This window comes from Camelus bactrianus, chromosome 17 (assembly GCF_048773025.1).
Source record: "Camelus bactrianus isolate YW-2024 breed Bactrian camel chromosome 17, ASM4877302v1, whole genome shotgun sequence".
NCBI classification, from domain to species: Eukaryota; Metazoa; Chordata; class Mammalia; order Artiodactyla; family Camelidae; genus Camelus; species Camelus bactrianus.
In genome coordinates, this window is record NC_133555.1 from 16,479,971 (window position 1) to 16,507,281 (window position 27,311).

Sequence of the window (27,311 nt, forward strand, 5' to 3'; positions counted from 1 at the left end):
CCTTCCTAAGCTCAAACTGCTCATTCCACACAGAGAGATACACGGTGGCGGGGATGGAGAGTCGGCACTTCTGCAGATCGATGAGACCATGTCACGGTACCCCCAAACCCAGGAAGTGGTGCTGGGTGAAGCCAGTCCTGGTGGGTGGCTTTTCTGGCGAATAAGCCTGTAGTATGTTGCCATCTAGTGGAACATATGGCAAACTAAAGATTAATGTATTCTGGCCGCAGAGCTCAGTCCAGCTGATTTAATCAGCTGGAGGAAAGAACTGAAAGTTTTCTAAAGGCAAGCGTTTTGGAAACACGTGCAAATTCAGGTGAAAGGAGGAGTGACTTTTAGTAACCATATTTTCTTAAAGTTGGCGAAAGGTCACTCTGTTTCTCAAGAGTTCGTGAATATTTACCACCGAGGAACTAACGTGTTTTTCAAACATACAGCCAGGTCAGGACCCTGCATTGTCATTATCATCTGTACCACAGGCGCAGTTTCCTGTCCAATGTCCTAGGCAAAAGGCGTGGTGATTACATGGTTATTTTAGTGGTTTTTTTTTAATGTGATTTTAAGGTTTCCAATACCTTTCTTATATTTTCATTTTTCCTATTAAATTTCCACAGAATTCGTATGCTTATTTTCAGGAGATGTAAACACATGACTTCACCAAGTAGGAACTTCACATTTTCAGTTCTAACTAGCATCCCCAGAGATGTCCACTTCCGTGGTTTCAGACCGGATTTGTATGAAGACCTGCAGAGCTACATTGTGGAATGTTTCATGAACACTGACTCCTTGTTTTGCTTGTTTCTTTGCTCTTTTGCTGGTGTTTGCTCAGATCCCTCCCTGGTGCCACGGCAGCTGAGTGTGCATCCAATCTGAAGAAAATCTACACAGTCCAGACAGTACAGGTAAGAAGACAGAGGCTGTGTGTTGGACCTTTAATCGTCCAACCTGAGAACCGCCGCTGTGCTGGCGGCCCCCACCCAGCACTCTGGCCCGGGCATTGGCTCTCTACTCCACTTTGACAGAGCCGCCCTCGGCCATGTCTACCCCAGAGGCCAGCTGAGCACACCCCCAAGTGGCCTGCACTTTTCTTGGTGACCTATTGAATGTTACCTACCACCGGAATGTTTCCCAGGTCCTCACAAGTAGCAGGCTGTGGTTTTGCTGCTGTCAGTCAGTGTCCCGGTTCAGACACCAGCTCAGCCTCTCCCTCTCTGAGCTCCGTTTCCTACCTGTGAGAGGCACCGGCACCCACCTGCAGGGCTATTGAAGATCACAGGTCACTTAGGGAGGGCAGGATGAGCATGAAAGCGGAAGGGCTCAGACCAGTTTCCTACTCCATGTCCGCATTCCATCATCATAAGTTGGGGGGTATCAGCCCTTTAATTTCTGTAACATTGGTGTAATGGTAGCATCTACCTCCACGGGTGCTTGTGACGACTGAGCAAGGTAATGCTTATACCAGGCTTAGCACGATACCTGATACATCGTAGGTTCTCAGAAAAGGTGAGCTCTTAGTTCTCTTAGTTCTTTCTCTGTCCAACTTCTAGGATGAACATTTCTTTAAAAAAAAAAAAACTAGTTGATTTAGTTGATACACTACTGTTTTCTTCAAAAGCAAATTCTATCAAGTGTCTCCCTGTTTTAATACACAGTTGTAGACAAAATAAGGCTGTTAAGGCTGCTTCCTACTTACCTTGACTGTATGTCCTGAATTTTGAAGAAGGGCCAGATTGAAACCGTTCACGTGTTCTGCCCCTAAATCTTTTAATGTCTTAGAAATTCCAGTAGATTGGTGTCCACATTGTCTCTCTTAGGCAGCCTCTCACTTGCACAGAAGTAACACAGAGATCCTTTTTTCAAACACTTCCCCCAGTATCTGGTTCAGAAAATTTAGTATTCACAGTTACACAGCCCAGGAACCCGACTGGAAGGTCCCATGTGTGGCCACGGAGGGCTCCGAGCCGGCTGTGAAAACACAGTCCCGACCACAGGCCGTTTCGGATCTCATTGAGAAAAAGACATTAGCATGTAGAAAGCAAAATAACAGTGCTGCTGTAAATAACCACTCAGTGCCAAGCACAAGCCGTGTCACAAGGCAACACGTGGGCTTCGGTCCAGAGGGACAAATGCTCTCAGAGTCCAGGAGAGGCCTCCCCTCACTTCTCCTCCCCCAACCAGGGCCTTTACGGACCTTGTTACCTCTTCCCAGCGGCCACCGTGTAAACCTCAGAGCACTTGCTTCTAAAGCCTGTCCTCATACAGGAGGTCTTGGATCCCACTGATTTTTAAAGGTACTCATTAGAAGTTTTCCTCTCTTTTATGACATTGGGTCATCAGAGCTGTGCCTGGGATTCCAGGAAGACGTTGGTAAAGTCAGACCGAGGGAGTGGTTTGTGTCCCTGACCCTGCATGATGACAACAGAGCAACACTTGGTATCTGACAGCAAGTGATACAGGGTCTTTAGGGTACCCAGGCTGGCACATTCTTAAAAACTTCATTGGGATAACATTTATTCAGTAATTGCAGATTTCTCAAGTGTATAGTTTGATACATTTTGACAAAGATACACAAACATGTAACCATCTTTTGGATCAAGATTAGAAAAAATTTCCATCACGCCAGGAAAGTTCCTTTGTGCCCCTTACCTTCCCTTTCTCTTCCAGAGGCAACCACTCTTCACATTTCTGTCACCATATATTGGCTTTGTCTTTTATGGAACCTCTTATAAATGGACTCACACAGTGCTGTATTGTGTTTGGTTCCTTTCACTCCATGAATACTGAAGGATTGAATGAGTGAATGAGGAATGAATAAATGAACTACTTTCCTGAGTCACAGCAGGCTGCTCACACAAGGACGCCCTAAACTGCAGCCACACGTTCTCAGTGGGAGCAAAACCTGATTTTTGGGGGTGAGGGGGGCAAGAAAAACCTGACTGTGTTTGCGTGTAAAGCACAGATACACGTACAGTACATACACAGATACAGAGCCTTGCCGTGGTATTAAAGTCTCACAAGAAAGTGATTAGGGAAAGGCCTGCTGCCGCGTAGCGGGTGATAATGAAACACTGCTCCAAGGGGTCAGGAAGTTCTGTCCTATGTCTGGTGTCCCTGTCCCTCTCTGTTTCCTCGTCTGTAATACTCAGATAATAGAAATTTCCACTCCCTAAGGCTGAGTGAGGGTTCAGTGAGGGTGCATAGTTCTCAGAAGTGCTGGGTGCTTGGTGAGCCCTCAGCTGTTGGCAGCTGTTACTTAAGTGTTGGATCCCGCCCTCCCACTTCGTCAGTTTACCGGGGATGGCGTGGGCTGGGACGGAGGGCAGTCACACTGCCGGGGTGTGGATCTCACACCTGCCGCTCAGTAGCCTGGGCAAGTTGCTTAACTTCTCTGTACCTGTTTACTCATCTCTAAGGTAGGAATAATCACAATACCAATTGTATCCTGAGGTTGTGAAAATGAAACGGCACAGGGACGTAAAAAGCACACAGTACGTGCCCAAGGATCATAATAAATCCATCGGCCATCTTTGCCTGCTTCTGTTAGAACATCATTTTGTTCTCTCCTCAGCCGTGGTTTAAATCCGAAAACTCTGTGCCGCTACTTCCAGATTATTTATTTCAAGCAGTTATTCCCTGGAATATACCGCTGCTAACACGTCTACTTGTGAAAGCATGTGTAACTTGTCAGTAACTTGGGGGAGTCCAGCCTGAGCGTCCTTAATACCTGTGAATCGTCCTCAGTATGTAAGAACTAGCCTGGGTGCTGATTTTGAAGTCATTTGAGGACATGCTTTTGCCCCACTGTCTTTTTATTCTGTGGTTATATGTTGATTCTTGAACTCTCACTCTGTCAGCACTAAAAACCTACATCCCTCATCGTGTCTTTTTCCCTCGCATGTTGACGTGAAGTGTGAGTATCCTGCATTATTAGTGATTGCTTTCTGTGAGGACATAGTGTGTCTTGTGCTTTGAGGCTCTCAGCACATCAGAGATGTCGATGGGGTGGGGGAGGAATTGTTATCCTCGCATTACCTGGAGAGATGAGGCTGGGAGTAAGTGGCCCAAAACACCCAGTGCAAACAGCCAGTCATGCCGTGTCTCTGGGCCCGGAGCTCCCTCCTCTTCTAGGTCAGTCCTCTGGCTCTCTACTCCGCCCTGACTGAGGAGTGGAGGGGCCCGGTGACCCCTGCTGAGGACACTCTCATCACAGCCAACAATAATGCTCTCTGCTTGGAGTTTGATTTCCTTCCTACTTTCTTGCCTTTCTTGGAAAATTCCATTTTTCATCTAGATATGTTTTCCAGACGTTTATTGATTCATTTTACTCTTTTGTAAACATTTGCACATTTTCCACATTTCTCCTGTGTTTTTATGTCCTGAATGGATGCAGTGCAGAACAGAGCATAGAACACAGCTTCCGAACAAGCCTGAGTTTACCTGTGGGAGAAAGAAGAGCTACCGGCCATATGCGACTTGCAGGGAGGCCTCCCTTGTTCCCATGAGACCAAAATTCCACCCCTGAAAACTTGCTCCTTTATGACATTCTAACCCCCCTCGGTTACCACCTTCAGGATTTGGCCGCACTGTGTCCCACTTATTCTGTGTCCTACCCAGTATGTCCCGTAAATTGACCAGCTTTTTACTTAAATTTACAAAAATCAGTAACTTCATAGTTCTTCTGTAAGTGGATATCCAGCATCATTTTTCCCAAATGGAAGGTCTTCGTGTGTGTGTGTGTGTGTGTGTGTGTGTGTATGTATACACACACATACATACATATATACACAGTCTCTTAAAATGAATAGAATGTTCCTTCTGTGCCTGTGTATGGCCAGTGATAATCAAGGCGTTACCCCTTATCAGAAAGTCGTGGAGTTGTTGTGAGTGTCATTAAGGTCAGACAGCAGGTTGCTTTCCGAATCGCTGGGAGAGGAGGGCTGTCCCTTTCGGGAGGAGAGGTTTGGTAGGTCAGTATTGATAGTGGAGAGTGATGGCAAGGTTGACTGAGAGTCCTCACTGCCCTGGAGGGGCACAGCCCACAGCAGGGGCCATCCTGCAACAGAACGGCCTGGAGCAGACCACTAGGGTGCAGGGAACTGGTGGAGGGAAGAAAGAGAGAAACCCCATACTGGAAAGAGAGAAGGAAGGCTGTGCCGCCAGGTTTGCTCCGTAGTTCTGTCTAGCGCAGACTTAATATCAGAGTAACAGGATTCTTTAATTACTACCACGTCATTTATTCATAAGTGTGTATGATAGGGTCAGCATTTATAGTCACAAGCCAGTTGTGCAGGTGGGGGTTGACGGATGGGGGAGAGTTAATCTTGCAAAGTGAAAGTAATTTAGTCACTCCAGATGGAAAACTTGGTCTCGCAAAGGGGATCAGAATATGCCACCCCCAAAATGCCACTTTATCATAAGAATTATTTTGAACTAAAGGCAGTTGTGCTGTACACCAGAAATTGACACAACATTGTAAACTGATTATACCTCAATTTTTAAAAATAAAAAAAAATAAATAAAGGCAATTGAGAAACAGCAGACCCTGGAGAAGCTCTCTGCCCTCCATCTATCTGCCTGAAATCAGGGCATAAATTTTCCCTTTTAAAGGTGACATAAGTTTACATACATGAAAGTATCCCCCCCCCTTTGTTTTTTACCACTGAAGTCTGCATAACCTATTAAACAACCATTATGTACCATATATTTCTTGGTCACTTTCCAAGGGCCCCAAACCCCCTTTCCTTTGTCTGGTCACTCTCCACAATTCACCAACCTTTACTAAAATGGTGTATAAGCTTCTGAGTCCAACTATGTCTTTGGGTTTTCATCAAAGTGGCCCTGTGCCCTTGAAAATAGTAACATCAACCAAGAAACGTATACCTGTGGGCTGTACCCAGGGAGCTGAGTATACACTGTTCTGCTCTGTTTCCCCAGACTTTTCTCTTCTCTCAGTGGGTGAATCCCACTTAGCTCCCCATCTCGGTCTCTATTTTTCATTCATAGACTTCCTGCGTGGTGGGGAATTGCCCTAACATCCTAGCCTTCTGTCTTGTCTACACCCAATCCTCCAACCTTTGGTTCTCACTTTAAGTCAAGCCCTTCTGGATTTCAAAGAAAACCCCATTTCTCTCTCAAGTACCCAGCTCTCGAAGTCAGAGGTTTTTGCCTTCATCCTGATGTGTCTGCTGTGAATCAAAAACATCCATTAATTTCTTTAGTTGCCTTCTTTCTTCTGGGCTCTGTCTGCCCTTCCCATAAATACAGTTATTTCAGTTGGTAAGGAGCAATTCCCAGCCAATTACAAATACCTGATGAAGAAAAATGTTTGTTTAAAATTTCAAAGATACTTTCAGTGATTCATGTGCTAGGATCCTGGGAAGAAATCCTGGATTGAGGTTGTTGGGGGGGAGGTGAGGGGTGGTTGAAGGTATATTTGCTGGATGTTTTTCTTCGTTTTACACCGCGTTGTCTGTCACCACATGGCATTTTTTTTTTCTTCTCAAGTACTTTCAAGAATATTCTCTCTTTTCCTTCTTCAAAACATTCAGTAGAAAATTGAGGAGGAAATTTGCCAGTTTTCCTGGTCATGATTGATGATCTGTTTGGCAAAAGACTGAGGGGGAGCATAATCGCTTCAGTCAGAACAGGTAGACTGGGGATTTATCCAGTGGTCACCGTTGTCTGGTGAATTTAACCACACCGAGGACTCATCCCCGTGGCCCGCCCCTCACTAGTGCCCACATCTGTGAACTGAATGAACGCTGCCCGACGTATCTCCCTCTCTTCGGGTTATCATTAAGGCTTATGAAAAAAACACTTCATCATTATTAATACACATTGTGCTTACTTTTACTGCAGTCTCCTGTTTGCAGACCATTTAGAATTAATTTTAAGTCTAAGGGCTTTTGAAATCTATTTGCAAGGTTCTATTTATAGTAAAATTGAGATTCATCAACTAAAATAAAAGTGTGTTACAGAGTCCATGAGCAGGAACTAGCATTCTTCCAGTGAAACAGCCCTTTCCCTTCCCCAGGGGAGGAAGAAGTTCTAAGGGGCTGTGTGATAGCTCCCTCCTTGAGCTGTTTCACCATCATTCATGCTTGACAAGCATCCCGCACGTTGTATGAGGTTTACAACAAGGAAACGGATCGACTTAGTGCCACCGACTTTTACAGGGCTCTCTCTTTTCAATGAGCTCACCACATATTCCACTCTCGTTTTATATTCATTCACAAACCTGCAAGCATGGGCTTTAATAAAGTCCATTAAATCAGAGTGCAGGCTGTCACCAGCTCTTCTTGGGCTGTCATCTCCTCCTACCAGACTTTCCAGGACTCACAAAATCAACTGTCTGTTTTTGTTTTCAAGAGAAGCTTCTAAAACTATACACCGTAGTATGATCCTTAATGTGTTTTTCTTACCTACCTTTGAAACGGGAGAAGATTTTTGCTGGTTTTTTTCCCAAGATGCTTCAAACACTGGGTGAAAAATTAGGAATCAGGAACTTTGGCAGGGGTGTGAGGGCAGGTCCTCTGTTCTGGGATGCCTCTCAGGAGACTTGACATTTGCGAACGCCAGAGTCCTCTTGGTGGAAGCAGGGATTTTTATTTTAGCATAATTTTGTCTATGGATTCTGCCCAGGTGATGGCCACATCTTCGCAGAAGTCCCAGGCTAGAGCCAATTTACTGACAGAGTCAGTGTGATTAAGGGCGCTTGCTGGTGGGACCTCTTCAACAGGTGTCCCTCATTCTGTGGCCTCACGGCCTGTTCCATGGCTTCTAGGATTGAAGAAAGCTATGCCTAGAACATGTAGTAGTATCTTCAGAGGAAACAGCTTAGTGGTTAAGAACACAAGGGTTTGGAATCCACCTGCCTAGCTTCAAATTCCAGCTCTACGTGTCCACACTCACACCACAGACTAAAACTGAAATAGTGGAATAATCTTATTTGCACTGAGAGCAGACCACTTGTAAGGTAGGTATCTCTCCAAAGACAGATGTCTGTTTCAGGATCTACTCTTACTGCAAATCCATTTTTAGCTACTCCCTACATGAGCACCATTTTAGTATAAGGGACCCAAGATATTCTTAAAAAATCTGTTGTCAGGTGGTTTTTGCCTTCAGTTTTATCTTCTCATTCATTGTTCCTGCCCTTGCAATTCATTTGGCTTTCATTTTACACAACGTGGGCTCAGACAACTCTGTAAGGGTTATCGTTTAACACGTAACATTTCGTCCCACCTATGCTTCTTTGTTCACGGTGCCCTAGGATTCCCTTTTCTAATTGTTTCATTTCTTGCTCTGGTCTCAGATCCACTAGGAGATCCAGACGATCACCCTTGACTTACCTCACCATGCAGAACATTTCTCATTTGTGTAGTAATTCTCTGCATAGAGTTAGTGATTCTAGGGCCCATTCTGTATAAACTGGGGAGAGTTTTCTTCTTCGGAAACGTAATCCTTGTCCTAATCCTGATGGTCATACCAAACAGGGATGTTTGGGCAGATTGATTACTCTGTGCCTCAGTTTCCTTATCTGTAAAACAGGGGTAGTAATTGTACCTCCCGGTGATACTGTCATTAGGATGAATTACATAAACCTGTAAAGTTCTCCTGCTACTGTTACTCCTGCTGTTACATTTGTTTTTGTTGTTGTTGTTGTTTATTTTTATGTAATGTTTCTGTCTACCAGCCACTCTGTGTCTTAGTTCCAGCTACTATAACAGGATACCGTAGAGCAGGGGTCTTAAACAACAAACATTGATTTCTCATAGTTCTGGAGGCTGGAAGTCCCGAGACCAGGGTGCTGGCACGGGCAGGTCCTGATAAAGGCCCTCTTCCTGGATTTACAGACAGGCAGGCAGCTTCTCGTTGTAGCCCCACAGGGTGGAGAGAGAGGCTGACTCCATCCCTTCCTTATTGGGATACAGATCCCACCTTGGGTTCCATTCTTAAGGCCTAATTATCTCCCAAAGACCCCACCTCCCAATACCATCCCACTGGGGGCTCAGGTTTCATATGTGAGTTTGGGGAGGACACAAACGTGGGGTCCATGATGCCCTGTATCTTGGGCAACTGAGCTCTTCCCTTCTCCTTCTGGAAGAGGGGGAGGAGGACAGAACACACAAGGTGGTTGAACTCTCTCTGCCTTCTCTCTACCCCACCCTCTGATCCAAAGTGTAGCAGACTCCTTGGCTTAGGTAGAAGACAGAGTCTGTGTGGTAAGGAAATCTGGTTCAGTACATGTATTCAGCTCTGCAGGCTTCAGTAGGTGCCGTCTACCTGCCAGAAAGATCATTAGCAGGATCCTTACCCAGTTTTACGTGGAGACACACTGCATAGGAATGTTCGCTTGATAACCATAGCTTCCTGAAGCATACAGCTTGGCCCGACTCCAGAAAGGAACATTCTTTTATGTTACACGTTCTAGCAGAAAATTAGACTACTGAGAAAAATCTAATGAGAATCTCATTTTGTTTTCGTTAATGCATTAATTTTATAATCTAGTGGCTGAATAAGTCAGTACTGGTATATTAAACAAAGTGTTTTTCTTTTAAAGATATTCTGGAGTGTGTACAATAATATCCCTCCTGTGACTAGCCTGCCTTTGAGATGTAGTTACCATTTAATGAGAGGAGAGAGGCGACCACTTTGGTAAGTGTCTCCCGTGTAATGTGAGGTGAAGGTGGGAGGGAAATGGTTGTGAATTTAATAAAAGACTTACTTCATGCCAAAAGGGAATGCCAGAGTGGTTTTTTCCCAGTGTTGTTGGAAAGTCATTTTAGTTTAGCTATGACTTAATTTTGAAGTAAGCCCCTGAGACAATGAGCCGCTGTCCCAGCACCCCGGCACTGAATGCCCCATTGCAGTCTCCCCATAAACGGCTCATCGTTAGCTCACGGACAGTGCGATGCAGGTCTTTGTATGGGGTGTGGCATCATTTGGACTTGTTCTTTCGTTTGTTCAGTCATGACCTGGACAGCGGGGTGAAAAAGCTAATAGGCTGGATAAAGGAACAGATCTGGTTCCCACACCTATTGTCCGGTTGAACACAGATCCTGTCTCCTCAGACGTTATCTCACGTGGACCACACGGAAAGTGTAGGATACTGATCATGGCCCAGGGTCGAGGGGAAGGTGTCTTTTTCTTTAATAGTTTGGTGTAGTGTTGAGGGTGGTGGACCATAAGCCAGTTTGCCTAGGCTGGAGTCTCAGTTAGTAGTAAATCCTTGTATCATGCCCCTCGACTATTCTAAGCTGTTTACTTACTAATAGCTCTTTAGTAGCAAATGACAGAAACCGAAGCTGAGCCAAGAAATGGAAGTTTTTGGCTCCTGTAGCTGAGCAGGCTACTGGGAGGGCTGATTTCTGGCAGATCTAGATGCTCCGTTGTTATTAGGAAGCTGACCCTGTCCATCAGATTTGCTTTGCTTTCCTCTCCATTGGTTTAGTTTTCAGGCAGCTCTGCCACTTCATAAGCTCCAGTCTTAACACCCTCCAAGTCTATCCATGTCGGCATTCACCAGCCCCAGTGAAATGCCAGGGCGGCCTCTCATTGGTCCCCTGTGGGCCAGCTTTCCATCCCTGGCCAATCGCAAAGACTTGAAGGAGGCAGTGTTCTCAAAAGGCAAACCTGGGTCATAAGCCCATCTTTAAAGCTCGGATAAGGAATCAACCATATCGAAGAGGGTCTGACATGAGAGTAGGGGACAAGTAGCTCCTTAAAGGGAAATCAGGGTGCTTTTGCCAGAAGAGGGGGCAGTTCCTAAACAGGGGAACAGCGGGTGTCCTATTAGGATAGGACACAAGGTTGACATGAGAATCAGATGAGACGGTGTCATGAACATGACATCAGAATGTAAAGGCCTTCACACACATGAAGCACTTGAGTTCGTCTGTCCATCCCCAGATAGTCTAGGGCACCTCTCATCACCACCTCCTTGAGGACGAGAACTTGGTGTCCCATCTCCTTCCCTGCCCTTGTGGCCACAAATGCCACTTTCTTCCCTTCCTATCTCCACCCCCTTCCTTTTTCTTTCATCTGCGTCTGCTTCCATTAAAGCAAATGGAGGAGAGTTTATTGAAGAATGCTCCATGGTGGTTTTTTTGTTTGTTTTTAACGTCACCTCATCGTTAAACTGGATGTATGTGGAACTACTTAACCCATGAGAGTAACTCTGAACGTTGGTCTTTGATCCAGGGAAGAGGAGAGCAATGCAAAGGGTGGCGTGTGGAAGATGAAAGTCCCCAAGGACAGCACGGTAGGTTTGTTCTGACCCTTTCCTGGAAGCTAAGTTTGGGGTTGCAGCTGGCTGCATGTGATGAACCGCTTGTGCGTTTTAGACAGCCTGCCCGCTAGACTCAGAGCAGGACCAGGGGTACGAAGTTCTGTTCTGCCCATGGTGGTTTTCTGCCTTCCACGGTCACCTTGAAAATATGTTGTGATTCTCTATAGAAATGGTTGTAATCGTGTGACTGCATCATGTAGTCGGGACGGCTGCGTGCTCGTAAAGTTTGCAGAAAAGCTGATTGTGGCCGTCATTTCCGCCCCAGGCGTAATTAGCACGTGGAAGCTGGTTTACATAGTGAGAGGCAGGAGCCTTCCCAGCAAAGGCTCCTCCTCTCCCCACCGCGGGAACGGGCACTTCTGAGGACGACCCTGGCACACAGGGTGGGCATGCGTGGGAGGCCTTGCATCTCGCAGTTCTTTGGGGTTTCACCACAGGGCTGTGCCCAGTCTCCCTCTGGGGCTGATGAGAACCGGGTTGGTGGGACGGCCTGCGTGGTGCCCATGGGCTGTGGTCCAACCCCAGAAACCTGGGTTTCCCAGGAGTGGACTCTGATTCACTGTACTGGCTGAAAAGGAACCTTCACATCTATTCTTAAGCCTTGGGAAACCCAAAGCATCTTTGAAAATGGATGAAAGGGCAGATGCTACTCACCTTTTTCGTGGTTTCTTTCATGTGGATAAGCTCAAAGCATTGAAACGTCTCCACAGACCCATAGGCATGACCTGGCCCCTTTTCTCTAGAAGCACAAATCTGAAGCTATGACCCCGTTTGTTTGTTAAAGATGCAAACTCTCATTAAGATGCGTAGCTACAGGGTTTCCTATTATTTGACATATGTAATTGAAGAAATGTCAGGGGAGCAATTCACGAACGGGGCAAGGTTGGTGAACTCTTCCTGCCCACCCCAGAAAGAGAGAAAGTGGTTTTTAATTTCAGTAAGAACACGTTTTCCTTGTTGTGTTCTCTATTTACTCACACTAGACCTTGAATTCAAGTAGAAACAATCATGATGTCAACATTGGGTGAAGGGTATCTGAAAGACACTTTTGTCCTCACCCTCCTCGTCAGCTCTCTTGACCACATTGAGTCACAAATGGTAACGCTTTCGTGTCTGTAGCAGTGTCCTCATCCCAGGCAGCTCAGTCCAGTGTTAATTGTCACCCGGTCTCAATTCACACGGGAGAGGGAACGTTCCATCCCCGCCCACCCCCCCGCAGCATCATCTTCACCACTCACAGCACAAGAGACAACAGTTGTGACAGACAGAAAACGGAAGGGGCAGTATCTAGATGGGAGACAAGTGGACCAGAATGGAGGCTCTAGGAGAGAGAAAAGACAACCCTCCTTGAGAGTAAAGGTCACAATGGCTCACTGCTGTTGTCTTGGTTAAACATTCAGCTAGGCTGCTTTCAGCTCATTAGAACATGATAGTACACACTCATAATCTGGTTAATGTATACTGGGCACCTGGTCCAGAGCTGGCCCACAGCTATTCATGCAATGGAATGGATCCGAACTCGCGAGTCCTGTTGTTGCAGTCACAATGCTGAGCCCTTCCAGCGCATTTGTGGACTAATTTCATGGTCACAGCAACCCTGGGAGGTCAGTCCTATTATTAGTCCCTATTCACCAAAGGAGACTGATGCTCAGAGACTGATATCCCACCTGGCTCACGGAGACCCAGCTGGCTGTCAGGATTCAAACCCAGTGCTGGCAAAGCTCAGAGCCTGTGGACCACAATAAGGAAGAGAAATGGGACCCAGAAGTTTTTGAGGAGGAGTAGCTGGAAGAACTTGTGGGCCTCCAGTTACCTGTGCATGGATGCTGGCTGCTGATTGGATGACCTCAGTAGATGAGACGCCAGAGTTTCTCCCTGGGAGGAGATGGAGCAGAACATGCGCTGATCTTCAGGGAAATAGAGACACACACACACACATATACACACACACACACAAGTTCAGTCATTTAGCAGAAACAGGATGCCTTCAAGTGAATGGAAACTTGCAAGTCTCTGGTGTTAGATAAACCAGAAATGTCCTTAAATGTTCTTCACTTGGGTAACCTTGGAAGTACCTTATAAACTGCACAAAAAAACAGGGAAGAGTTTTAAAGAGAAGGATTTTACTAATCACCTTCACTTACAACCAGGTGATGCATTCTGAATCAGCCAGAGGTAAAGATACTGGAAAGCTGAAAGTCATTTGAATGTATTTTCCCCCCTTTCTTCTGACCTTTAGAGGTGTCCCAATGAACTTTGTGACTTTGGACACCGAGTTGTGCGGACACGGGGTTTGTGACTTGGGATCCCTTTTGTCTATCTGTGTAAAGTTAAAACACAGTAGGTGCCACCATGTGAGTGTTTACACCTGTGATTTAAAGAGGTCTGCGGGCTCCAGATAAGGGCACGGAAGGGCATGTGATGTTAAAGAAACTGTGACTTGTGTAGCTCCTAAAGTTAATTGTTTAAAAATAAATGTTTTTTTCTTTGTTTTTTGTTTGTTTGTTTGTTATTCTTTTCCCACACCAGTCCACAGTTTGGAAGGAGTTGTTGTTAGCGACTATCGGGGAGCAGTTCACAGACTGTGCGGCCGCAGGTAATGAAGCCCACAGCCCTGGTCCCCCCCACTGCCGCGCGCTTGGCTGGTGCTTGATGCTTTTGTGGTTTGACTTTTTATGTATTTTGAAGTTGTTCATTTTGTACCTGTGAAGTTCCTTAGATTTTCTCATGGGATCGTGGCATTTAGAGTTTTATGTATATGTGCATATGTATACTTACATGTGTGTACGTTATACACACGTGTATGTGCTTCTGTATTTTTACCACTTATAGCTCATCTTAATAGTATCCATGACTATCTGTCTAAAATAAATGGGCAGGAAAAGAATTTTTTTTAATTGAAATATAATTGACATACATTATATTCATTCCAAAGATAAATGGGCTCTTAACACAATTTGGGGTAGATTTCTTTTATCCGTTTCAGTTCTTCCAGAAGGGGCAAGTGCCTTTGTGGTCGAGTGAAGTTTGTCGTTAGGTAGCACCATCCCTTTTGTCCCTCTCATCCTTGCCCCTTCTTCCTGTCCCTTCTAGTCAGACCGTGATAAAGGGGAGGTGAGGGGGAATCACCATTATCACCTGTGATCCCACAACGAGGCTAAAAGGTAAAGCCTTCAGGACTTTGCTTTGAAGACCATTTTCAAATACTGCGTGAATTTCTGAGAGCCCTGTGAGTGCGTTTTTATTTTGCTTGGTTTTGTTTTTTTAGTTAAAGTATAGTTGATGCACAAAACCACGTAAGTTACATGTACACAGCACAGCGATTCAGTTTTCAAAGGCGGTGCCACATCCATAGTCATCACACAGTATTCACTGTATCCCCCGAGCATATTTTACACCTAATCGTTTGTACCTTGTAATATCCCCTACCCCAGTTTTATTTTGCTTTGTTTTTCTGTTATGAAGCCACTCAAAGAGGAAAACTGAATTTCTAGTTTAAAGTTCTGTTTCCTGTTGGGATAGTTCCTTCTGGATGCTTCTGAGGTAACATTGAGAATAACATTTTTTCTGTTCAGCTTTCTGTTACAGTTTTTTTTTTTTTTAACTAATTGGTATTGATTGATTTGCTCTCGCACTTCTTAGATGGCGCTACCTTGGCGAACCCCTGTAGGCCTAGCCAGTGCCACGGCAGGTTTCAGAATTATCTCACTAACAGTTCTAGTAGTTCTATTTTTGTTTTTCTTAATTCCTTTTTTTTTTTTAATTTTTTTTGGGGGGGGGGCTTTATTTATTTATTTATTTTTCTAGTGGAGGTGCTGGGAATTGAACCGAGGCCCTTGTGCATGCTAGGCCTGCACTCTACCATTAAGCTATACCCTCCCACCTGTTTTTCTTAATTCTGACACCTCTTTTTATTCACTTAAGACAAAACCCGGGTTACGATGAAACTGTCTTAAAAGTATAGATTCCTTCCGTTTTCATAGGGAGTAGTTAGCAACTTTACAATATGTAGTCAAAAATACGTCTTCGGTATAATTATAAACACAGGAATCCCTGGGGGAGGAAGTTTTCTGTATGAATTATTCCTGCTTCCAGAACCAGAACCTGGGAAAATAGCCTAAGTCGTAATAAACAGCCAGGGTTGAGTAAAGAAGACCTATTGTTCTGGGGTTGACTTCGGAATGAGAGCGCCATTAACTATTAACCGTTAGCTCTTCCATTAACCTAGCTCTCGCACCTGCACCATTTCAGCCAACCTCTCTGGTCCTCACTTCCCCCATCTTTAAACAGCGGCTCCTCCGAGCTCTCACCTCGTCTGCTGCCAGTACCCTAAACCGATCAGGCTTTTGCTGGTTCTTTCCCCTTATGAATGTTACGTGTTTGTGGTTGGATCTTCCTTTAAACACGAGCTGCAGCCTTTTTACCATGCTGTTTCTGCATGTGCTGTGCTAGGAGGCTACACCTTGAGTACCAAAATCCAAGCCAAACTGAAATATTGACAGTTTAGCATCTTCAGCACCCATCAGTTACGGTGCCCTCTGACCAAGAACGTAGACATGGGCAAAACCAAGAGACTGGAAAATGCCCATCTTTCCCTAAAAGGCCACGCTAGTGTCTTGACGACTCTTCTTGAAAGTGGTAAACCCCAAAGCTTCCCTCTTTACTTGATTTTATGTTCACATGAAATTTAACATTGAGCCCTAGAAAGTATGTTTTGAAGGTCAATTAAAAAATCAGAAAGCTGTACATAAGACAGATTTCTTGATGGAAAAATAAGTTTCTCTGGATGGCCATGATCAGATACTATTTATATTTGGGGGAAATTTTTGTTTAAATGTGACATGTATACAGCAAAGGACGCAAATGGGCCAATGTATATAGCTTGATAAATATTCCCAAAGTGAACAGAGCCCTATAATTGGCATCCAGATGAAGGAACAGAACATTACCAGCCCCCGAGAATCCCGCCTCACCCTCCCTTCCCTCAAAGGTGGCCACCGACCTAAGTTCTGATGCCGGAGACTGAATTCTGCCTGCTTTCAAATGTTTCTACACATGGAGTTATTTAGTGATCAAGTCATACACATTTAACCAGAATTGAATTTATTTAAAAAGGAAAGGAGGAAGAGAAGGAAAGAAGGAATGAAGGCGGGAAGGGGAGGATGGAAGAAAGAAAGGAATTATTTTACTGACGGTGAACTCCTTTAGTAAGTTGGACATGTCCTCATTTAAATTGTATCTAAATGCTGGACCCGCTTACCCTCCAGCAGGCAATTGGAAGAACTGATGGCGTAAATATTGAGATGTACAGATTGACAGTAAATAAGGGAAATTCGGCAAAACATAGTAACTAAAGTAGAATTTCCAAACTTCAGTAACACTCACTTTTCACCTTTTGCTCATTGATGCTGAGTGTGTGGGTGCAGAGAGGTGACCCTGTTTCAGTCTTATGCCACGAACATGGAAGCCAGGAACTGGAACTCTTTACTCCTCTCATTTTGCCGCACATTAATATACACAAAGTGGCTCCTTAGGACAGTGCAAAATCTTACTTACCCAGCCACCATTCTCGAATATCTGCAGAGGAGCTGCACATCTAGAATTTAGTTTAGTTTTTTGGGTTTTTTTTTTTTTTGAAGACCTACATTAATCAACAGATAAATGCTTTCCACCCATTCGCTGAAGCACTGCAATAGCAGAGCCACACTTAGAACATACTTACTCTTTGTACACAGTGCTGACAGGTGGTCATTGGTTCTCTAGCCCACAGTTTGAACCGGAAGGGGGATGGCTAGGGAGAGGCACTAGAGGAGCAGGAAGGATTAATAGGAAAGGAGCAGACAGGCAAACCACAAAAAGCAGGATGAGCAACTCGGAGCACGCAGCCAGGGCCCAAGTCAGTTTTGGGGCACGAACCACTAACCACCCCAAGATCTCTGAATGACTGTCAGGAAGTCAGGCGAAATACTTGCTATGTTCTTAACAAAGATAGTTAAGCATCGAGGAAAAGTTCACTTGAGTTCACTTGGCTTTCAGAGGGCCGAGCATTATGCAATGTGTTTTAGAAAAAGTCTCATCAACACAGAAATGAGAAATAGTCAAAAGCTTTGGGAACATCTTAAAAAGGGTAAATTACTTATCTGGAAAGTTTGTTTGGCCGGGACACTGTGTTTATCTCAGTCCCCAGACAAATGTAATGTGACCGCTGCAGCTTTTGCCCGCTTCTTTGCTTTTGCTTACTTGCGATTCCCCTTAGAAATAGAATTTATGACGAGTTCTCTGGGCCAAGTTCTTTTGACCATCTTCTCCATAACTGACTGATAAAGTGATAAGTGCTTAGAAACCTACTCCGGCGGCTTTGAAATGGTCACTCATTTCTTTTTTCCCCTCAGATGACGAAGTAATAGGAGTTAGCGTCAGTGTTCGGGACCGAGAGGACGTCGTCCAAGTCTGGAATGTAAATGCCGCGTTAGTGGGTGAAGCCACCGTTTTAGAAAAGATCTATGAACTCCTGCCCCACATATCTTTTAAAGCAGTATTTTATAAACGTAAGTGCTTCATTTCCAGTTACTACTTATTCTATCATACTTTTAAAGACAGAAACTGTGTTGCAAATGAGGTGAAGGGAGAATCACTTGAAATTCTCTCATCCAGTAAATAATTCAGTAAAGCACTTTGAAGTTTCTAAAAAAAAAGAAAAAAAGTTTTAGTCTCAGAAATTAAAATGATATTTTTATTGTCACCTTAAACACCCGGATCAGAAAGGGAGACTGCATATTGTTTTTGTTATTGCGAAAATTTAAACCCGATCTCAAATTTGTCATTCTCAGAAAAGATTACCTTCCATTTGAAGCAACAATAACAAAAATGTTATTATATGAGCTGGCAGGTAGATTTTCAATCATCCCTTCATAAACAGGAGTTTATAACGTATAACATCTGTATTTGTGGAGGAACTCGGTCTGAGCACAGGCACGATTGAATGTTCTACTGAAACGCTAATACGTCCTCATTACGGATGACTGTGGCACAGAAGAGAACTCACGCATAGTGGTGAAGTGTTAACAGTATGAATAGGTGTGTGGACCCATTGTTTCCATCATGATTCATGTTCATTGCTTTTGTGTGCTCTTGTGAAAAAGTCATCTTTTTCATAATGAAAGCAGCTTAGTGCCATAAAATGAACGTTTGGTAGATCAAACTGCAGGTTACAGTTTTCACAATGAGTTCCAGGAAAGGACTGACAGCCCTACACATAGGTGATAGATTTCCTATTTCCCAAACCATCCCAAGAGTCAATAACCAAATTTTTTTTAACTGCGGTATTTCATTGAATCTAAGATGCCCTTGACGATAAGTATTATTTTAGGATTTCTAAGAAAGAAAGATAAAAACGCTCCTAATTAAACTGTGACACATTCTTGAGTCCAGGGGTCTCCAGACGTGCAGTGGGGAGTCAGGAGCGCATCTTAGAATTGCTGAAATAACACCCCATTATAGCTTCACTTTCCAAACCCCTTGCCAAAGAGGAGAAGGAAAAAAAAAATCAAACTTTGTTATGCGATCGTCTTAGTATGATATGAAAACTAAGGCCTCCCTCTAAGGAGTCATAAAGCCCCAGGCCCAGTGATTGAGATTTTAAGCAGTGGGACTGATCTGCTACTACAGATATGCAGGAGGTGCTTAGCTTCTGAATTTTAAATGAAAGTTTAAATAAAAGAGACAGGAAGGTGGCACTGCGGAGGAGGTCGCTTACTGGTCATGCAGTGCGAAAATTGCACGTCTGTAGATGCAATTTTGATTCCTTTGGGAACCCTCATTGTATTTTCAGCCCAGGTATTAATTGAAAGGTCGCTGAGGGTCTTTTACTTTTTTCTGCTGTACGAGACTAACTCCAGCAGAAGCTCTCCGACAGGAAGTGTGTTTCACCGCCGTTTACAAACGGGGCTCACACGTCGTTGATCGCCTTTGCCCCAGCTCCACATTTGACTCCAAAGAGGACAAAAGCAATTTGGAATCTCTTTAAGTCAGGCACTCGCTCTGGATTTTGGTCCCATTTCAACAGTGTGACCTCGAGCAAGTGATAGTTTCTCATAGTTTCACTTTCTTGTCTAAATATTGAGGAGGTTGGTCTTAAATGATCTCCAAGGTCCCTTCTGCTTCAAAATTCTCTGATTAAAATTTCTGGGTAACACGTTGGTTACCAGCAGCCTCAGCATAATAGGAGAGTGGCAGCCACAGAGATAATTAGGCCACAGAGCAGTGGGGCTAGTTTCTAGGGCGGTGTGGCAATAATCAGGTAAGAGCAAGCAGGGATGAGTCATTGCCTTGTTGTGATGCGGGATAGGGGAGGGGGGGAGAAAAGCACCAAAGTGAGACAGGGGAAGGTTGCAGCTCACAGAATGGATACCCTGAAGTGTGATGCCATTGTGACCTCTGTGAGCAAGGCAGAACTAGCCAGGGGTCTCAGTGGAAATCCTTGTTTGAATGGCATACATGAGCACTTAAATAAAGATCATTCAAATAAAAATTGGAATTGGAAAAAACAAGCAATTCTCTTTATTTTCCTTAAAGCAGGCAGTCCTTTACTCAGTAGGGTTATACACCATATGCTACAGAATTGATTTGGGAAAATGAGGTTTGGGCAGAAATTGTATTCACAGCCTGAATACAATTTCTGGGAGAGCTAGGTTAGAGATCACCAACCTCACGCTATTCCTCTGTCTCGTTAGTAAGATCCTGGTGTAAGTATTCACAGGTGTACAGGAGCCGCGGGGCCCGGCAGATTTTCCCTTGTAGAAGGAGCCCTGGCGAATTTGAGCAGGGCCTCCAGCCGGGGAGGGGGGCTGTGGGGGGGTTATGAGCATCCGGCTGTTAAGTTCTCTGTGAGTTGGATACAGATTGGTTTTTTGACTGAGAAACTTAAATGAACAGGGACCCCCCCTCCCCCACAAATTCTGTTAGGTTCTTCAGAGCAGCTGAATGACAAATGTCTTTGATGTGAGAATTGTTTCGAGCAGAGGTTGGCAAACTACACTGTCAAGACAAATCTGCCCCCTTCCCACCTGTTTTTGTAGGGGCTGCAGCTAAGAATGCTTTCACATTTTTAAACAGTTAGAAAAAAAATCACAAGAAAAACTACATTTTGTAATACACGTACGTTGTATGAAATCCAAATTTCAGTGTATACATATATATAAGGTGTGTTGGCCCCCAGCGATGCCCATTTGGGTGCACTTCCTCTGGGCGGCTTTAATGTTGCAAGGGCAAAGTTAAGAGTTGGGAGGAGACCCTGTGGCCCACAAAGCCTAAGATATTTATTCTATGCCCTTTCCCAGAAAAAAAGTTTGCTGACTCCTGGCTTTGAACGTTTCTGTATTCCCCTTCAACCGGGGCTGACCAAGACCAACAGGACTTTCTCTTGTTTCTCCCAATTCTGAATGTTCTGTGGTATCTCTATAACCCAGCAGAATCGTGCTGTCTCAACAGTGACCACCCCAAACTGTCTCCTCACCCTTAGAAGTGATAAAACTCTGTGGCCAGTTCCCATCTCCTGATTAAGAGTCGCGAGCCCAGCGTCACCAAGAGGTCTGTGGCTCCCCGCTTGACCCAGCCGCACCGTGTTTTTTATTGCAGAGCTGGCCACGATGTTCTTTGATGTTGGCTCTAAAAATCTTTCTTTAAAAGATTTTTTTTAAATATACATATAATAAGTGAAATATTGGTTAAAGCTCCACATGTGAGAAATGTTCGATTCAGTCAATTCGGATGACTGGCCACCCTTAGGCCTTTGGTCAACTCAAGGAAACCTCGAGAGCCATAAACTGTGCTTCTCCCAGGGTTTTATCTAGGTGGAGAGCAAGTTTGGGTGAGCATCCAGGATGACCCTGAATGGAAAATGGTTTTGTTCCCCCACCCAACCCCGTACCACGCCCATACTAGTCTGAGGAATTTAGTTCATCTTAAAAATACAGACTTGGGAGGGGCTTCGGCGGTGAAATGGTCCAGCCCATGTGTGCTTTCCTAGGACGTCCTTCACTGCCAGTGAGGGGTGGGGAGGACAGAGCACGGGGATCCTGAGTGGCCCTCGGCTTTATCAGACCCAAGTCACAATGACTTTCCCACTTGGAAGAAGAGGATCTGCCCTTGCTCAGTGATGAGGGTTCACCAAGTCCTGGAAGTGGATTTTCAAACTTGGCCTTTTGCCTTGGAGGAAATAGTATGCATTTCACAGGTCTCCCAGTTCCCACTTCCACTTTATAAAAATTTAAGTCTTTCGAAAATATTTTTGGTAGCATCATTTTTTATTCTAGGGTTCCTAGTTGTAATGAGTCATTTTGCAAGCCAGGCAGTAGGGCTGGAAAAAAGAAAGAAAAAAAAAATCATGATTGGGAAAAATAAAAGACCCATCCGTTTCATGAAATGTCACTTCCCACAGAGGGTGTTTACAGGTCGGGGGACATAAGAGAACTGCTACCACCCTTGTGTTGTTCTTCCTTTTGTTTTCCTTTTGTTTCTTTGATTTTTATAAAGCTAGGCCTGTGAATGGTCCTGTCTCCGTCTGCGAGGCCCCTCCCCCCATGCACCCCGTGGGGCACGTTTTCCCTGCGGCAGCATTTGCTCGCAGCCCGGCTCCCCCCCACCCACCCCCCAACAGCCTGTCCGGATTACTCATCCTCTCCGGCACAGCAAGCAGAAACAGGCAGCGTGCCCATTGCTTGTTTATTCCTTGTTTTAATTTTCATTATTACGTTTCTCAGGAAATGCACGCCTTAGCTAACAGTTACTGGCACAAAAAGGTATTTGAGTTCTTGCCAACGTTTGGGGAAACTGAATGAGATGCCTTAGAGGAGGGTTGCCCCATCCTTTGCTTAAAGTTTTCTTTCCTTTTTTTCTTTTTTGTTTTTTTTCTGTCCTTTAGCCCATGAAGAGCACCATGCTTTTGAAGGTGGACGTGGAAAACACTAATTGCACTCTGTAAAGAATTCTTTGTCCTTTGCTGATTGGTTTTGGAAACGGTCTTAACAGGAGGGAGAGTGAAGAGAAGACTTGCCGAAGCCCGATGCTGGTCAATTTAGAGTGGGTTTCTGTCCTTGCAGTTTGAGCAATTAGGACTCAAAGTGGCAGGTGGGGTTGGGGGGGTCGTGTGGGTTTCTGCCGTCACATTACTTGGTGGTTTTTTTTGTTTTTTTTGTTTTTTTGGCTTTCTGAATTCTCTGTTCTTTTCGCTCCCTTTTTTTTTTTTTTTTGCCCTTTTAAATTCCTCATTCAGTCTAATTATTGTTTTCTATACTCCTCTTTCATTGAGGCACAAGAAATGGGTTTCCCTTTAAGTAGCTCTGCTGTACCTAGTTAACGAGTATATGCATAATCTTGACAATACTGCTTTTGAAAACCACACTGTACTCGGAGGAATACTAGCTTGGTGAAACCTGTCTTTTGATTATTTGTTGTGACACATTTCTACACACTCTGCAACGGGCATTGTTTTTTCTGTCCCAGGGAAAAGAAAAACCACACTTAATCTGATTTTGTACTGACAGCACACACATCTTTTTTTTTTCTCTCCTTTTTAAGAAGTGTTTTTTTTTTTTAAGAGATGAAAGGAAAATAATAGTTGGGTTGCCAAACATGAAAACTATAATCACAGTTGAGTATGAGGATATAAATCAAACCCTAGATCTTTGGACCCTCCGTGGAAATATTTTCTAACCAGAATTTCAATTTGGCCTTTGCAAAAAGAAGACTTAGAGTAGTAGCAAGGTGTTTGTCTCAATAGGAAACCTTATAATTTCCTATTTAAAGTGGAAGTGATATTTTAATTGTTTGAATTAAGCTGCTTCTGAATTTTGGATGTGCGTACCACTCGGGGCTTTCCAAATCAATGCAGACATGTTTTGTTAAATGACCCCCTTTTCCTGCTCACATTGTATGTCGTTTCCAATTCTCGATCATCCTCCAGCCTGGCCAGCTTTCCCCCCTGCCTTTTCCGTGTAGGAACCCAAGTTAAATCTCATTTCAAGATGAATGTGAACGTTCACAAAGTTGAACTCTGAATGCATTCTGTACATACTAATTTTTGGAATTGTTGAGCTATGTTGTATTATGTTACCAAATAAATACTGGTTTTAGTAGAAGGAAATGACCACCCTCTGGAACGCTCCGAATGTTCCAGTTTCCCTCTCTCCATTCTGCCCACGCCTCTTACCGCTTTTACCTGAAAAAGGCAGGGCCAGTTGAAGACACTGCCTCCCGCTGGCTTTTTTCTGGTGTCAGGGGAGCTTGGGCATGCTTACACACTTCACAAAAGGGCGGTGCGCTCAGAACTTCATCGTACCCAGGATTTTTAATTCCTCTTGCAGTACGGACCAGCAGAGAGAGGTGGGGCTCCTTTCAGCCTCTAACCTGTGTTTGTATATAAAATTCTCCATTCAAATATTTTAAAGGACTTCAAACAATATCTGTTTATAAAAGTTGTGCCCTTCACTTGTGTTACTAACCACATCAACCATAATAACAGTGATCATAGTTTTTTATTTTTTTTTTGAAAATGCTTTGTTTCTAAACTTGAGTTTCTTCAGTGATTTCATAATGAGATATAAGGCTATCAGATCCATTTTTCAAAAGCCTAGAACGTGTCTCTTTAAACATTGTACTAACACCCAGCTTGTTTTTAAATTATTCATCAAGGATTTTTAAAAAAGTATTCTGGACATGAATTTAAATTCTTTTTTTATAATATAAGTATTTTTCTGATAGATTAGAAAAAAGGATATAATTGACTTATCTTCATTATGATTGTCATATATATTTCCATAAGTAAATGGATTTTGAAGTATTTTTATTTTTGAACTTTATTTAAAGGATTGTGATGACGTGTTCAACTTTTGCATGTATGTAGCCTGTGAAGTAAAAAATAAAATGAAAGAAATAGGAATGTTAGGCTCCCAGTAATGTTTTCTAGTTTCTGTTGTTTATGATCATGAAACATGGCTTAATACACAAAGTAAGATTTTTGTCCCAGAGACCTTGTGCAACTCTTTATGACCCTGTGGAAAATACCAACTGTGAGAAGGATTTAAGTTGCCTCAGTTAAGGACCTATCACCCAAATGACTCTAAGAGAGGATTTTGTCAGATTTTGGTTTGGAAATTGTTTTAATTGAATATTTAGTTCATAAGACAGTGTATGAACTAAGCTGATTTAATCAGTTTAAAAGCCTCTCATTACCTTTTTGGATTAAAGAAGCTAATACTCTTTCGAGATACAAGGAAATATTTTGTGGAGCATGTGACTTCTGTGTTAGGGCAGCGTCCCCGCCTCGGCCACTGCTGGGGAGAGCGGGCCCTTGCAGTGGAATGCACGTGTCTTTCAGCCCAGTCCTTGCAGGTGTAGCCAGACTCTGCAGAGAGCCATCCGGAAGCCAGAGCGCTCCATTTCTGGGCTTTGTCATTCCTCAAGGTCTGTGATGCAGAGCCAGGGCTCTGACTGAACTCAGTACGCTTTTTCTCCTCCCATTCGTCTCCAGGCTGCCAGATCTCACATGCTTGCTTACATCAGGGAAGTTATACCCCTTAAATAAGGACAGATAATACCCACTTAAAGTAACTTGTCTGTATTTCAGTTTTCTAAGTGCCTTCTGAAGTGCTCACTTATTCCATTTTAATATTTCCTCCTCTGCCCCCATCACTTCTCCACATTCTGCAGTGAGGGCATACTTTACAGAGAACATGTCCATTGAATAGACTGTGTGTATTCAATTCATGATACAGCGGTCTGAGAAAAAACACGAAAACACAATTCTAGTAAACTTGAAGTGACTTTAACTGAACTCTAACTTCCTCTACTCTCTTGAATTTAGCTCATGTCTGCGTCATACACACAGTCACAAGACTTTGTTCTTAAGAGAAACTTTGCGTGTAATTGGGTCCACTAGACACAATGTATACTCCACCAACAGAGAGACTGTCTTTAGTGAAAGGACATGGGACTAGGCAGCATGACAGAGGCAGGCATTGAAGCCTGCAGGCTGCAGCCCAGCCCAGGCTCCCTTAAACAGGGAACACTCAGTCTGTCACTCTAACCCCAGAATAGGTCACCCCAGTCAAGCATGAAATGTCTGATCCGATCTGGCCCCTGGTCTACCTCTACATACTTGGGTGTCCTTGTTATAAACAGTTCCCATTTTCTCCCTCTCATCCTCAGTGACTGAAGCAGTGTCACAGTTTAGCGTTTGAAAATCACCTTATTACAAGAAGTGGGTCTTTGCTATAAGGTACCCAACTCTTAGAGGACCCCAACTTCTGTACTTACACAGAACTGACGGCACGTGGAGCCATCACATGGTGGCGCTGCCTTCCAGCCAAAGGTTCTGACTCAGCAGTGTAATTCATCCAGTTATGTTTGTGTAATTACTTTAAGATTCTCCTGCATATTGCTCTTGCGGTTTTATAAAAATTTGATGAGATACCACCAGTAGGAGTTTAGTTCTCCTACCTAATAAAAATGTGTCAAAGAGAGAACACTCTGGATGTGCTTTAAAAAGTCTCAAGTCTTAGGCGCTCATTGAGCCTCCAAGCGCTTTATGAAAAGAAGGAATGAAATAAACTAACATATAGGAAATACCAGAAATATTTCATCAAATTAGGCAAATACTGTGCCCAAAGGGAGATGTAAAATTAGAGTGTGATTCTTTTCTTTTTTTTTTTTAGCTTTCTAAATATGAAACTCCCTTTTAAAAATGTTAAGTCTCCTGTTCACCTTTCATGTATCGATGTTGCTGTCACATTTCACTCATTACAAATGAAAGTAGAGGACTGCCTGTAAGTAGTTTATTTCTTCACTTGATCTTAGCCAAAAGGCCAAGAAGTGATGGTAGTTTTATTTCTTAAAAGTATGTGCAGACTAATAGGAAGTTATTTAAGAGTTTGGTGACTCAGGATGGTAAATGCGTAGCAGCAGAGAGGAGTCAAGACAGCGAAGAGGACAGACGGGAACGGGAGTGCAGTGAAAAACCCCTTTGAACCCATTCTCCTGGGTTAGAGCGGGGTCTCCCTCTACATCTCCCGTGAGGGGAAAAAGCCCCAAATAGTCCTTTACACATCTGATTAGAGTGTTCTGTCTCTGCCATCTACTTGTACATATGCGTCAGAATCTAAGAACACATCTTATCTAGGTGAACCCATTCAGGCTCAAAGCACTCTTGCTTTATAGATCTGGCTGACATGACGGCTTTTAAAAGAAAACTCACAGGCTCGTGAGAGTTTTAGAGTGGAAGGGACCTTCGAGATCATCCACCAGTGCAGGAGAATCACCGGGGTGCTTGCTTAATATGCAGATTTCTCCATCCCAAACCTAGAGTTTCCAATTTGGTAGGTGTGGGAGGGCTAGAGACCTGCCTTCTTTACTCCCTGCAAGTGCCCCAGTGGCTTTGATGTGGTTTTTCCTCAGACCCCCCACTTTGAGAACCCCTGATTATCTCCAATCCCCAGGTAGGACAAGCGAGGAGCCCCTCCCACCACCTCCCCCCAAGCTCTCTCAGGTGACCGGATTTGAATGTGTAATACCCACAACCTTCTGAAGGCTGGAGAAAGCCATTATTTCTAAGACTTGAGAAGATGATGCTCGTAAGTAAGAACTTGATGGCCAGGACCACAAGCAGTAATAGCTTGCCCATCTCCAGAAGTGCATAATATAAAATCTTTAATACAGAGTGGTGGCTTTTCTCTTTTCTAAATACCATTTCAGCCTGTTAAGAGAAAAGAAATTAATGTTCAGAAAAAGTAGTTACCCCATATGTGCAGTAACTACTTTTCTATAATGTCTTACGGCATCTGGGGTTCAGCCTCATTGAACAAGATTAAATGAACGTTATAGACCTATAAAATTGGATGTAAAATAACGCAAAACTGTTCAAATGACTATCTGAGTAGCCTGGGAATGAATTTCCACTAAAATTAATTGTCACTCCTAGACGTAGCTCAGCAAAGCTGTTACTAAACTGGAAGGATTCCTTAATACATAG

At 43.8% G+C, this 27,311-nt stretch overlaps 1 protein-coding gene across 1 annotated transcript in view; it reads left to right on the forward strand.

Moving 5' to 3' along the window:
• The window catches only part of EIF4E3 (eukaryotic translation initiation factor 4E family member 3), a 37,438-nt gene extending 13,214 nt beyond the window's left edge, over positions 1–24,224 (forward strand). Inside the window, exons 2-7 of the mRNA XM_074344468.1 lie at positions 830–902; positions 9,560–9,654; positions 11,200–11,260; positions 13,817–13,883; positions 17,680–17,835; positions 22,209–24,224. Of these exons, the coding sequence (XP_074200569.1) occupies positions 830–902; positions 9,560–9,654; positions 11,200–11,260; positions 13,817–13,883; positions 17,680–17,835; positions 22,209–22,255 (499 nt within the window). The 3' untranslated portion in view covers positions 22,256–24,224. The remainder of the gene's footprint in view (positions 1–829; positions 903–9,559; positions 9,655–11,199; positions 11,261–13,816; positions 13,884–17,679; positions 17,836–22,208) is intronic.
• The last annotated feature ends 3,087 nt before the right edge of the window (positions 24,225–27,311 follow it).